Source organism: Microcebus murinus, chromosome 23, assembly GCF_040939455.1.
Source record: "Microcebus murinus isolate Inina chromosome 23, M.murinus_Inina_mat1.0, whole genome shotgun sequence".
In the NCBI taxonomy this organism is placed as follows: Eukaryota; Metazoa; Chordata; class Mammalia; order Primates; family Cheirogaleidae; genus Microcebus; species Microcebus murinus.
Window position 1 is genome coordinate 30,619,751 of NC_134126.1, and position 13,748 is coordinate 30,633,498.

The following is a 13,748-nucleotide window of genomic DNA, read 5'->3' on the forward strand; positions in this document are numbered from 1 at the left end:
ATACCTGTAATCCCTGTACTTTGGGAGGCCGAGTTGAGAGGATTGCTTTAGGCCATGGATTTTAGAACAGCCCGAGCAACATAGTGAGACCCCCATCTCTACAAAAAATGTAATTAACTGGGTGTGGTGGTGTACTCCTGTAGTCCTAGCTACTTGGGAGACTAAGGTACCACTCCACGGTCCAGATGGGTGACGGAGTGAGACCTTGTCTCTAAGAAAAAGACCCTAAAACAAACAAAAAACAAAATAAAAAAGAACCCCATGAAATTGTGCTTATAGTACTTCTTAAATGAAGTACCTTTCAGGGTGCCTACTTATATAATGGGTGGGTTTACTGAGTATTTAACTTCTTCCCTGTTACATGGTAGGGGCTGAATTAAATTTTTGTTGAGTTAATGTTTGTTTATGATACATAACCAGCTTTATTTGACTAATTGTTGAAATTAGAACGTGGTTATTACACTTAAATATTCCAAGAATGAAAATATCACATAGGCAGGTAATAGGCAGGAGCTTTAAAATAAGCTAGGTGTTATAATTACTAGAGTAATAAAAGAGAAAAAAAAAAAAAATAAGCTAGGTGAGGTTAAAACTCAATTCTTTGTCATTTAGGCTCAAACTCGTGTAAAACTGAATTTCTTGGACCAGATTGCAAAGTACTGGGAGTTGCAGGGGAGTACTCTGAAAATTCCACACGTGGAGAGGAAGATCTTGGACTTGTTTCAGCTTAATAAGGTAAAGCACTAATGACCATCTTACTCATCTGACAGCATGAATTTGATCTTTGTCTAAAAAGAAACTCATTGTTTAAAATATGTGAAATGAGATTCTCAATTCATTTGAGTGATGAGTATCAGGCTCTACTTCTTAGATCTGGCAGCCTTATCTTGTGGAATAGTTTGCTGCCACTTGTTTTTGTCATTTTCAGGCTTTACAAAAATCCTGCAATCTGTTCCTTTCTGTTACATATAAGGACACTGAGGCTCAGGGTGATAAAGAATATTGACCAAGCCAAAAAGGCTGACATAATTCATTACCATATTGACTTAATTCTAAAGCCTGCATTCTTTCTGTCACACGTGCTGCCATGCTTCCTACTCCTTAATTTATGGAGATTTTAAGAGTCACAGAATAGGACCAGTACTACAGCCCTTTCTTTAGTAGAGATTTAATTGTTAACCTAATTCTTCTTCCCAGATGACTCCTTTGGGGAAGTGAAAAATAGCTTTAGGGGGACAAAACATTTATGGACCATGCTGTTTCATTGTTGTAACTTAAAATTAATAATGCATGTATTTTTTCCTTTTTACTTGGGTAATGTATTTTTAAAAAATAACTACAGCCAAGAACATTTTGTTTTTGGAGTCATACCTAGGTATGAGAGAATTAGGAGTTATTTCCATATAGGTGTTTCTAATTTTTTTTGCTTTTTTAACAGTTAGTTGCAGAAGAAGGTGGGTTTGCAGTTGTTTGCAAGGATAGAAAATGGACCAAAATTGCCACCAAGATGGGATTTGCTCCTGGCAAAGCTGTGGGCTCACATATCAGAGGGCATTATGAACGAATCCTCAACCCCTACAACTTATTCCTGTCTGGAGACAGTTTGAGGGTGAGTTTTGGGGCTAGCCTTAACCTGTTGTATTTCACTACATTGTCTTTTAGGGGGAATGAGAAGACCTTGACTGTGGTCGCAAGACATTGTTTAAAAGATCTTGGTTTGTAGTTTTTCCTCTAGTGTTTTTTGTTCTGTTTTGAGAGCAGTCATACTTAGAAGTTTGTTTTTAGAATGAATAAGATTGTGGAGGAAATGGTTTTTTTACTGTTAAAAGCTGAAATCTGGCTGGGTGCGGTGGCTCACACATGTAATGGTAGCACTCTGGGAGGCCGAGGTGGGTGGATTGCTCGAGGTCAGGAGTTCAAAAACAGCCTGAGAAGAGTGAGACCCGTCTCTACTATAAATAGAAAGAAATTAATTGGCCAACTAATATGTAGAGAAAAAATGAGCCGGGCATGGTGGTGCATGCCTGTAGTCCCAGCTACTCGGGAGGCTGAGTCAGCAGGATTGCTTGAGCCCAGGAGTTTGAGGTTGCTGTGAGCTAGGCTGATGCCATGGCCCTCACTCTAGCCTGGGCAACAAAGCGAGACTCTGTCTCAAAAAAATAAAAAAAGCTGAAATCTGTGTTAACTTCCCTACAGGTGTTTTTTTCCTTAAAGCGAGTTGATTATTATCTATTTGTTATGGTTAATGCTTTTGCATTCATTTCCTCTTTAAAGTATTCCTGGTTGTCACATGAAGGTACAGCCTGTGAAAAACTTGACTACCTATTCTTTTTTGCCATCTGAGATTTTCAAGGAGTTTGTCAGATAGAATATTGATATTGATAAAGGATAGGTGACTTTATAATGCTGAATAGCTAATGGGTTCCACTCACAGTAGTTCCTATGCAGCCATGTTCATTGCCTTACAAAAATGGTATTTGTGAAATTATTCACCTAACAACTTTCATCTGAATTAAAGTAAAACAATATAAAATGTTCCATTGATTTTAAGGCCTTGGTAGAAAAGGAGCTTGATAATCTATTTATACCCTTGACTTATTCAGTGACTACAGCAGTGAGCCCTATAATTTTAAGAATTGTTTCTGTGCTATAGAGAGGTAGGAAGATAACAACATAGTTTTTGAGAGTAAACCACTAATCAAAACCCTTTCCTGATACAGTCACATACCATCTAAAATGCTTAAATCCTATAGATTTTCATAGCATCTTATTTTTCTTTCTTCTCCTCTTGATTCTAGGTGAATTTTCTTTTTAGCCTCGAACAAAGTAGCCAATATGATATTGAAAAAGCTTTTTTTTTTTTTTTTTTGAGACAGAGTCTCTCTTTGTTGCCCAGGCTAGAGTGCCGTGGCATCAGCCTAGCTCACAGCAACCTCAAACTCCTGGGCTCAAGCAATTCTCCTGCCTCAGCCTCCCGAGTAGCTGGGGCTACAGGCATGCGCCACCATGCCTGGCTAATTTTTTTCTCTATATATTAGTTGGCCAATTAATTTTATTTCTATTTATAGTAGAGACGGGGTCTCGCTCTTGCTCAGGGTGGTTTCGAACTCCTGACCTCAAGCAATCCGCCCGCCTCAGCCTCCCAGAGTGCTAGGATTACAGGCGTGAGCCACTGCGCCCGGCTGAAAAAGCTTTTTTTTAAATGTACATTATATGAATGTTTAGTGAGCTCATGGATAAAATTGTTTACAACATTGAATATAGAATGTTTATGCCTCAGTGTTATAGACTGACACTCTTTTTTTTTTTTTTTTTGAGACAGAGTCTCACTTTGTTGCCCAGGCTAGAGTGAGTGCCGTGGCGTCAGCCTAGCTCATAGCAACCTCAATCTCCTGGGCTCGAGCAATCCTTCTGCCTCAGCCTCCCGAGTAGCTGGGACTACAGGCATGAGCCACCATGCCCGGCTAATTTTTTCTATATATATTAGTTGGCCAATTAATTTCTTTCTATTTATAGTAGAGACGGGGTCTCACTCTTGCTCAGGCTGGTTTTGAACTCCTGACCTCGAGCAATCCGCCCGCCTCGGCCTCCCAAGAGCTAGGATTACAGGCGTGAGCCACCTCGCCCGGCCTGTTTACAGACTTTTTAATAAAAGCTATTCTAACTGGGCTAAGGTGGTATCTCATTGTGAGACCCCATCTCTTTAAAAAAAAAAAGCACTTAAGCATTTTATACAGTCTGAAAGGAATAGGTATTTAAAGATACCCTTTTACAAACCTTAACGTCTACAAGACATAAATATTTGTTGAGGGACCTAATATGTGCCAAGTATATAGGCACTGACCACATATTCATTATAGAAAGTTAAAAAACACAGGAAAGTATTCATGGACTTTGGATCTTGTTGGAAAAAAACAAAAACAAAAACACTGGAGAGCATGGCAAAAATAAAATCATTCCTGATCCTCCCACCTGTTATTTTTCTTAAGACTATTTTTATGCATGTATCCATAAATTGGCAGTGTACTCTTCATATACAGTAGTGTTTCCTGATTTTTTTCTACTTAACATATCATGAGCATTTGACATGTCATTGAATGTGTTTGAGGACACGGTTTCTAATGCCTGTGGCAATCAATTTTTATAGTCAGACCTTGATTTGATTTTTCCTATTGTTGAATGTTTAGGTTGGTTCCAATTTTTTATTATAGTACTGTGATGGGACATTCTTTGTATGTACATTTTTATCCCTGTTTCTGATTTTTGACATAGTTCTTGGGGGAAAGGAGAATTGAAGAACATACAGCTTAAAAATACAACAACAGTGGTGTACAATGAAAATTGTTGCCATAGGGTGAACTAGAGCCTAAGTTAAGTTTTGGGAAGCTTGAAAAAAGTCAGTGTACTGTACAATGGAATAAAGGCCTCACCCTTGCATCATCATGTTTTCTAAATGTCTTATGGGATTGCTCTGTCTCTGTGGGATGATGTGATTATGGTGTGATGGTTAATCACCTCTAAATCCCAGTTTCTCAAGTAAAGGTTAAAGTCTGTATGTGATAGCATTATATTTAAAACCAATATACTGTGTGTGTTTTGAATTGTAGTTTGTAAAAAAGTAATAAAGCTCTTCATGTATATTTTAAAAAGATACTCGGTTTGATTTTGCCTTAGGTCTCCAAAGTTCATGCAGAGCCAAGCTGACCATAGATGTTGGAACCATTGAGACTGTCTTGGGGGACAGGGAACACATTTATAGTATTATGAATTTCTGACCACACTTAATATAATTTATATGATTCAGCTTAATTAGTATTTTCCTAATCACACATACTTTTGTGTCTCAAATAGAAAGTTCATAGAGTACATAAAGGGGATTGATATAGATAATGGACAGGTTTTATTCCCCTCTGCATGCTTTCATTAAACATACTCTAAATGCTTAGTTGAGGACTTGTTACAGAATGAAGGATACTGTTCCATACTAAGTAAGAAAATGATATTTCTCTCAGTTGTTACTGATATTTATTTTGTCTCCTAGCCTTTTCTAGAATGTGAATGTTTAACTATTAGTAATATAAGTTGACTTTTCCAGATAAATCAATAAATAGGTTTTATTAGAATAAGCAGAATATGCAATATTTATAAGGTGTTGTGCCAGTGGTAGATTTGTTATTAAATAATCTGAATCAGTACTTCTTATAGTATATCATATTTATTAAATAGATTTTGTCAGTTTGTTGCTTTGTACTTTGTTTTGTCCTTCCCTCAGTCTCTGTATTCTTTCTGCAAATATAAGGAGGGAGGGTGGTCCATCTCCTTAGTGAGAGACTACATGGTATTAATATTACTAGTGCTCATAGTACCAGTAATTCTGGAAGGTTATTATTTCAGTATATCACATGCTAAGGATAGATGATATAACACACCCCAAATGGTTATATTTTGGACCTGAAATTTTTTTTTTTTTTTTTTTTTTTTTGAGACAGAGTCTCACTCTGTTACCCAGCTAGTCTGCTTTGGTGTCAGCCTAGCTCACAGCAACCTCAAATTCCTGGGATCGAGTGATCCTCCTGCCTCAGCCTCCTGAGTAGCTGGGACTATTGGTGCACGCCACCATGCCTAGCTCATATTTTTTTTTTTTTTTTTTTGAGACAGAGTCTTCACTTTGTTGCCCAGGCTAGAGTGAGTGCTGTGGCGTCAGCCTAGCTCACAGCAACCTCAAACTCCTGGGCTCAAGCGATCCTCCTGCCTCAGCCTCCCAAGTAGCTGGGACTACAGGCTTGCGCCACCATGCCCGACTAATTTTTTGTATATATTTTTAGTTAGCCAACTAATTTCTTTCCATTTATAGTAGAGATGGGGTCTCGCTCTTGCTCAGGATGGTTTTGAACTCCTGACCTCGAGCAGTCCGCCCGCCCCAGCCTCCCAGAGTACTAGGATTACAGGCATACGCCACTGTGCCCGGCCCCTAGCTCATTTTTTTCTTCCTATTTTTATAGAGATGGGGGGGTGTCTCACTCTTGCTCAGGCTGGTCTTGAACTCCTGAGCTCAAGTGATCCTCCTGCGTTGGCTTCCCAGAGTGCTAGGATTACAGAGGTGAGCCACCATGCTTGGCCTCGAACCTGAGTTTTGAAAGGCTTCTCTTGATGTTTGTGGGTTCTCTTATGAAAGAGTAACTCGAAGTTCATATTAGCTTTAGTGGTAATATTGTATTGCGTTAATATTGAGAAAAAAAAAGAAATTGTTCTCTTTTTTTTGGAGACAGGGTCTCAGTCTGTTGTCGCTCAGGCTGGAGTGCAGTAGTGACATCATTATAGCTCACTGCAACCTCAGACTCCTGGGGTTGTGTTAATATCCTATTGGCATTAAATACCCTCTTTTAGCCAGCTAACTAAAAAGAAGAACCAAAGCAAGAAGAGATTATTGTCTGGGCCAGGCACAGTGGCTCACTCCACTCTGGGAGGCTGAGGCTGGTGGATTGGTCAAGGTGTCAGGAGTTTGAAACCCGCCTGAGCAAGAGCGAGACCCTGTCTCTACCAAAAATAGAAAGAAATTAATTGGCCAACTAAAAATATATAGAAAAAATTAGCTGGGCGTGGTGGCGTATGCCTGTAGTTCCAGCTACTCGGGAGGCTGAGGCAGGAGGATCGTTTGAGCCCAGGAGTTTGAGGTTGCTGTGAGCTAGGCTGACGCCACGGCACTCTAGCTGAGGCAACAGAGTGAGACTCTGTCTCAAAAAAAAAAAAAAAAAAAATTATTGTCTGATCAGAACCAAAGTTATTACTGTGGGCTACCAGTTAATCTTTGCCTGTGGCTTAGACTTTGTAGGGATATGTCAAAGTAAATAGAAACCCATAAGGAGAAGAGTACTGCAGTCAAAAAACCCATTTTCTTAATTCAGATGATATCTTTGATAATATTGCTAGTTTTATCTGAAACTACAGGATTATAAAATCTAGAAAATCTCATTGAATTCTCTATTTTTATTATTCCAAACACTTTCTTAAAATGAGATTCTTAATATGGAAAATCATTTTGGGAACATTAAGGGGCCTTCTAACCATCTTCAGTTAATTGACAGTTCCAGTAATTGTCAGTAGATCAATAGGTGTGCCTTGAGCCTGCTGTGGCCTGTTGTAACCTGATGGCGTCGGCAATGAAATAAAGCAGCACCATTTAGCTGTTAAACATTTTTTTTAAAGCTGTTATACATATATGTGTATGTATATGATTGGTACCTGCAGACTTATGTTTGTGTTTATTTAGATTCTTTAAATTACAGACCTTTTATGTTATTTTAATAAATAATTATAAAACGTACCTTGCAACAATCCAGTGAAACGCTTTAAGATTTAAAAAGAAGGGAGATTCTTCAGTATAATTGTGTTTTATTTTTAGTGTTTGCAGAAGCCAAACCTGACTACAGACACAAAGGACAAGGAGTACAAACCTCATGATATTCCTCAGAGGCAATCTGTGCAGCCCTCAGAAACGTGCCCTCCCGCCCGTCGAGCAAAACGCATGAGAGCAGAGGTGTGATTCTTGTGAGGTTGATCAGAAAGAATTCTGGATCCCTAGTACAGATGACTAACTGACACTGGATTTCTCTTGTGCATATGATCTTCATGGTTTTGAACCTTGTTAATCTCATAGAGGGATGCAATTGTGGGAATTGTACCATAAAGGAATTAGGAATTGAGGAACTCTTTCTAGGTTTATGCTGCCTGGACAGACAGCTGCTTAATTATTACTAGGCAAAGCTTTAGGAATAATTGGTGTTTATGTGCTCTTATGTGATTACCCATTACCCTTACAAAGTTGGACAATAATTATTAGAGATTAAGGCTAAGATGTGATGATGGGAGGTTTCTGTTTCTGTTTCTTTTTCTTTTTTTTTTTTTTAAATAGCTTACACATGTCAACAAGACTTCTTTTGTTTTTTTTTTTTTTTTTTTTTTTTTTGAGACAGAGTCTCGATTTGTTGCCCAGGCTAGAGTGAGTGCCGTGGCGTCAGCCTAGCTCACAGCAACCTCAAACTCCTGGGCTCGAGCGATCCTTCTGTCTCAGCCTCCCGAGTAGCTGGGACTACAGGCATGCGCCACCATGCCCGGCTAATTTTTTATATATATATCAGTTGGCCAATTAGTTTCTTTCTATTTATAGTAGAGACGGGGTCTCGCTCTTGCTCAGGCTGGTTTTGAACTCCTGACCTTGAGCAATCCGCCCGCCTCGGCCTCCCAGAGAGCTAGGATTACAGGCGTGAGCCACCGCGCCCGGCCTGTTTTTTTTTTTTTTTAAACAGAGATTAGAAGACAGTAATTAAAGCCATTTTTCTAAGATTTCCTGAAAAGGTGTATGGAATCAATGGCACATACTTATGCTAAGACAGAAAAATTGGGCAGCATGAGGGGGCATTGGATAAATAAGATGAAATAGAAGTGACACATAGGGAAAATTAGGAGGAGTGAAACACTGATAAGATTATATGCTTTAAGATTTTTCTGCTCTGAGAATTTTCCCCTGGGAAAGGAGAAGAATATTCCCAGTTATCTTGTTCCCATACATAAGTGTGAAGGTTTTGGATTCCCGCCTAGCCTGATTGACATGTGAGTTTTAGGACTTGGGGATCATATATAGCAGGCGTACACAAACTCCAGGCCACATGCAGGTGTTTTTGCCTGTTTGTTTTTTTACTTCAAAATAAGATATGTGCAGTGTGCATAGGAATTTGTTCATAGTTTTTTTCAAACTACAGGCCAGCCCTCCAACTGTCTGAGGGACAGTGAACTGGCCCCCTGTTTAAAAAGTTTGAGGACCCCTGATATATAGGGAACTGTTTAGAGCTAAGAAGCCTCATATTGCATTAATCATGCTTCTAAATCAGTCTCTGGCTATTTAATAATTATTAGCAAAGAGAACAAAAATATAGTCATTTTGTTTTCGGAAGAAATGGATAAATAACACCATAGTATTTCACTTAGGTAAATTGGAGTTAGGAAAAAATTTAGTGACTCCATTTTTCTGAATGAAGGAGACCTCCCAAAATAGGAAAATATGGTTATTTGAAGCCCATAGGATGCTTAAAGTTAATTGATCTATGAATTAGTTCGTTTCTGAGCATATTCTTGATCTTTAAATGTGTATGTAAAACATGCCCTAGTGTTATGGATGCCAAGCTCTGCCTCAGTGGTATGTAATGGTAATAATATTACCCATGGAAGAAATTACTTTAGGTATGGATATCCACAGTACGTATGAATGAGCATGGGCAAAATGAAGTAGAGTTCCACATACATTTCATGTTATAGACCAAAAATGGTTTTATTTGCTTGACCAATTAGTATCAGCATTTGAAGAAACAAGAAAAATTGAAACTGGCTTCTATACCCTCAGTGAGAAGGGAGTCATTAATAGTCTAGTGATATTAGAAGTATAGTGTATAATAATGGTTTTATTAAAAGAATTTATAGAAAATGTGGAAGCTGAATTTTTCATAAATACTGGCAGACCTTGGAAGAGGTCAGCAAATGCTTAGAAGCTAATGAAATTATGATATTTATGTAACTGCTTAGGATTTGGCTTAGTGTGATGATTGAAGAAAGCAAGTGAATGAATAAGAACTGAGAAACTTCTAGGAGGAAAATAAGAATTGTTCCCAATTTTGATAGTAACATTTGTCATAATTTGTTCTTGATTCTTTGACCTATGATAGTGGATAATACTTTTGTGACTTCTAAAATTCCTCATGCACACCTAACTAGTAGTTTCAAAGGTGAAATCTCTCCTCTAAAGAGAGAAGTATGTTTTGAATGCCTAATTAATAAAGACAGTTTATAAGATTAAAGTTACCTCAAGACTCCAGATTTTTAAGGAAGATTTCTTTCTTTTTAAAGGAAATACTCATGTATGTGACAATTTTTTTTAGGCCATGAATATTAAAATAGAACCAGAAGAGACAACAGAAGCCAGGACTCATAATTTGAGACGTCGAATGGGTTGTCCAACTCCAAAATGTGAAAATGGTAAGAAAGTTTATTCATAGAGTAAATAAAATACAAAGTTATTTATATATTAAGTAAACATTACAGCAGCTATTAACATACTAGTCCCTGGGTTGGGCTTTGAGAAATAAAATTTATTTATTTATTTATTTTTTTTCTTTCATGATTAGGGTATCCTTAGAGAAATAAAATTTTTTTTGAGACAAGGTTTCATTCTGTCCCCCAGGCTGGAGTGCACTGGCCTCATAACTCACTGTAACCTTGAACTCCTGGGCTCAAGCAGTCCTCTTGCCTCAGCCGCCTGAGTAGCTATAGCTAGGACTACATGTGCATGCCACTATGCTCACCCAAGAAATCTTAATATATGTCAATGTCCTTGTTCTCACAATTAAATGACCAATGGGAGAGAGAAACATTTAATACATGCATATTAGGAATGTGGCTAAGTTTCTCAACTTGTGGCAAGTTGCTGCTTTGAAGTTTGGTTTTTTTTTTTTTTTTTGAGACAGTGTCTCGCTTTGTTGCCTAGGCTAGAGTGAGTGCCGTGGCGTCAGCCTAGCTCACAGCAACCTCAAACTCCTGGGATCAAACAATCCTTCTGCCTCAGCCTCCCAAGTAGCTGGGACTACAGGCATGTGCCACCATGCCCGGCTAATTTTTTCTATATATATTAGTTGGCCAATTAATTTCTTTCTATTTATAGTAGAGACGGGGTCTCGCTCTTGCTCAGGCTGGTTTCGAACTCCTGACCTTGAGCAATCCGCCCGCCTCGGCCTCCCAGAGAGCTAGGATTACAGGCGTGAGCCACCGCGCCCGGCCTGAAGTTTGGTTTAATATGGTCCTTAAAAAGAAGCTATTTGTAAAAAGCATAGAACCCTTTGACTGAATATCTAATAGATTTATTTCTATTAGGCAGACAGACATGCTTCCTAATCTGAATTTTAGTTGATAATTGCTTACCTGACTGTCACTTGATATCAATCACTGAGAGGTAGATTTAGGATTCTTTTTTTTTTTTTTGAGACAGAGTCTCACTTTGTTGCCCAGGCTAGAGTGAGTGCCATGGCGTCAGCGTAGCTCACAGCAACCTCAAACTCCTGGGCTCAGGCGATCCTCCTGTCTCAGCCTCCCATGTAGCTGGGACTACAGTCATGTAGCACCAGGCCTGGCTAATTTTTTGTATACATATTTTTAGTTGTCCAATTAATTTCTTTCTATTTTTAGTAGAGACGGGGTCTTGCTCAGTTTGGTTTTGAAGTCCTGACCTCGAGCAGTCTGCCCGCCTCGGCTAGGATTACAGGCATGAGCTACCGCGCCTGGCCAGATTTAGGATTCTCTTAAGAGAAATCTCCTATCCTGTATAGGAGGCACATACAAATGAAGAAGATAATAAAATTGGCTTTTCTTAGGGATTAGTGAGTTTGTGGAAAGGCAGCACAATGCAGTGGAAAGTAATACAGATATGAATACAAATCCTGGCTCAAGCACCTAAGAGGTATTTCTTGACTTAACTTTTAACATCAGTTTTCTCATCTTTGAAATGGGTTTGTTATGAGGGATTAAATAATTTAATGAAAACCATTCAGCACAGTGCCTACCACCTGATACTTCAATAATTGATAGCCAGTGTTTTAGCCAAAATTCTGTCTATGGAACCAGGAAGATGATCAGGAAGTCATCTTAGACCGTGGAGAGATAATGTGTGATGTGGAGGAGGTAGAGTTGGTGAATGACCAAGAGGAACTTGATTTCATCAATGTTATGTTATGTTTTGGTCTTAAGAAAACTGTATTAGCTCCTATTTTGAAAGCATGCAAACCTGAGCAATATCTAGAGAAGAATTCACATCTTGAAATTTAAATGTTATGAAAGTTTGCATTTTATCATAAAATATTAACAATCAGCATTGAGCCCTTGAATATAGTAACACTTGGTACCGTTGCTACTAAAAGGAAACAAACGTGAAATTATGTTTTGTGTACAGTGTATGCTTTTGGAGGGAGGTGATGAGGTGAGGGAGGAAGCAGAGAAAAGATAGTACAGAAAGAACTAATTTTGAATTGCCTCCTACAGAGAAAGAAATGAAGAGTAACATTAAGCAAGAACCCCTTGAGAAGAAAGATTATATTGTAGAAAATGAGAAGGAAAAGCCCAAGAGTCGATCTAAAAAAACCACCAATGCTGTGAGTTGACATCTCCCTTTTTCCCTTCCCCCCTTTTGTCATTTCTTCCTTCTCTTCCTTTTCTTAAACCCCTTTACTTCCAATTGTAAGGTTTTGTGCTGTACTTAAGATTGTTTAACTTGTGTCTGACAATGAAAATAATCTTTTCAAGTCAGTTTATAGCAGGGGTCCTCAAACTTTTAAAACAGGGGGCCAGTTCACTGTCCCTCAGACTGTTGGAAAGTGCGTACTGTGGGCCCGGGACGAGTCGGCTGCTAAGCAGGACAGGCAGCGGGGGCAAAAACACCTGGAGGGATGTATAAATGTGTTAGGCAGCCCACATGTGGCCCGTGGGCTGTAGTTTCAGGACTCCTGGTTATAGTATCAGTTTATAAGTGAGGAAATGCGTGATTGTATTATGAACATGGTAGTAACATCTGGGGGCGCATTGACAGCCATTTTTCTGGAGGACATTCAGTTTAGCGCTGAATAATGATGAGCTGGATTATACATAGAATTGTTCGTAAATCACCAGCTCATCTCAACTGAAGGCTGATCATAACTGAAGGCTAGATCAAAAATCAAGTTAGTGTTTTCCATCTTTCCAGCTAGGAAGGAAAGAATGAAAAGGAGAAGGGAAGAAGGAAGAGAGGAAGTAAGGGGAGTGAAATGGGAGAAGAGAAGGAAGAAAAAAGGAAAAGAAAGGAGAAAGGAAATGAGTTAGCAGGGGAGGGCAGGCATGGCAGAGTTAGAGGACTAGTGAGCTGTTTACTCTTTGAAAACTTTTATTAAAAGTAAAGCTGGATAGTGTTAGAAAGGATCTGGTTGCTTTTCTTCTTTGCCCTTTTCTGACAGCCTGACAATAGTGCTTTTCTATCTTGGAACCAGAAATTACTCTAATAGAATATTCTCTCCATAAATAACATCCCTTCCCACCACTCCCCCCCAAAAAAACAGTTTTAATTTACTACAGTAAGTAGACTGAAAAAGCTAAGATTCCCCGTTTGGTTGACTTCTCAGCTTTCTAGTATTAAGTAATTTATTATTTTGCTATTTCTGCCTTAGCACAATACTGCAGACAGTCACATTCTGAAGTGCTGAGGATTAGGGCTTGCACATGTGAGTTTTTGGAGAGTGCAGTTCACCCCATACTAGGTAATAACTATGCTTTATCATTGGGCATTTGGAAAACTTCTTAACCATGATTCCCTAAGTAGAATTTAAAGTGGTTTAATGTGGTTAATTAACCCTAAAGCAGTAAATATGGCAAAATTAACTTTTTCCCTTCATACATTCTACTTTTGGCTAGGCTGTTAGTTTATTACATCTCATTTTTATAGAAACTATCTTTATGCAACTGAAAACTAGACATTTAAATAACAAACTTTAAACATACAACAATTGAGAAAGCTAGGAGATTATACCTTAGAATTGCTGATACATGAGATATTGTGAAATATCCCTTGTAGAAAGTGAAGCATTTTTATTCAGATATCCCTTATAGAAGTTGAAACATTTGAAGGAGGATGGAGAGCCTAGATTATGCCTCATATTCATTTCATTCTTAGAATTTTACAAAAT

The 13,748-nt window shown here is 38.5% G+C and overlaps 1 protein-coding gene across 4 annotated transcripts in view; it reads left to right on the forward strand.

Moving 5' to 3' along the window:
- The window catches only part of KDM5B (lysine demethylase 5B), a 68,499-nt gene that overhangs the window by 21,140 nt on the left and 33,611 nt on the right, over positions 1–13,748 (forward strand). For all 4 annotated transcript variants that reach the window (XM_012744395.3, XM_012744400.3, XM_012744402.3 and 1 more), the window contains exons 3-7: positions 613–735; positions 1,439–1,609; positions 7,403–7,537; positions 9,930–10,026; positions 12,079–12,188. In XM_012744395.3, coding sequence (XP_012599849.3) covers positions 613–735; positions 1,439–1,609; positions 7,403–7,537; positions 9,930–10,026; positions 12,079–12,188 — 636 coding nt within the window. The remainder of the gene's footprint in view (positions 1–612; positions 736–1,438; positions 1,610–7,402; positions 7,538–9,929; positions 10,027–12,078; positions 12,189–13,748) is intronic.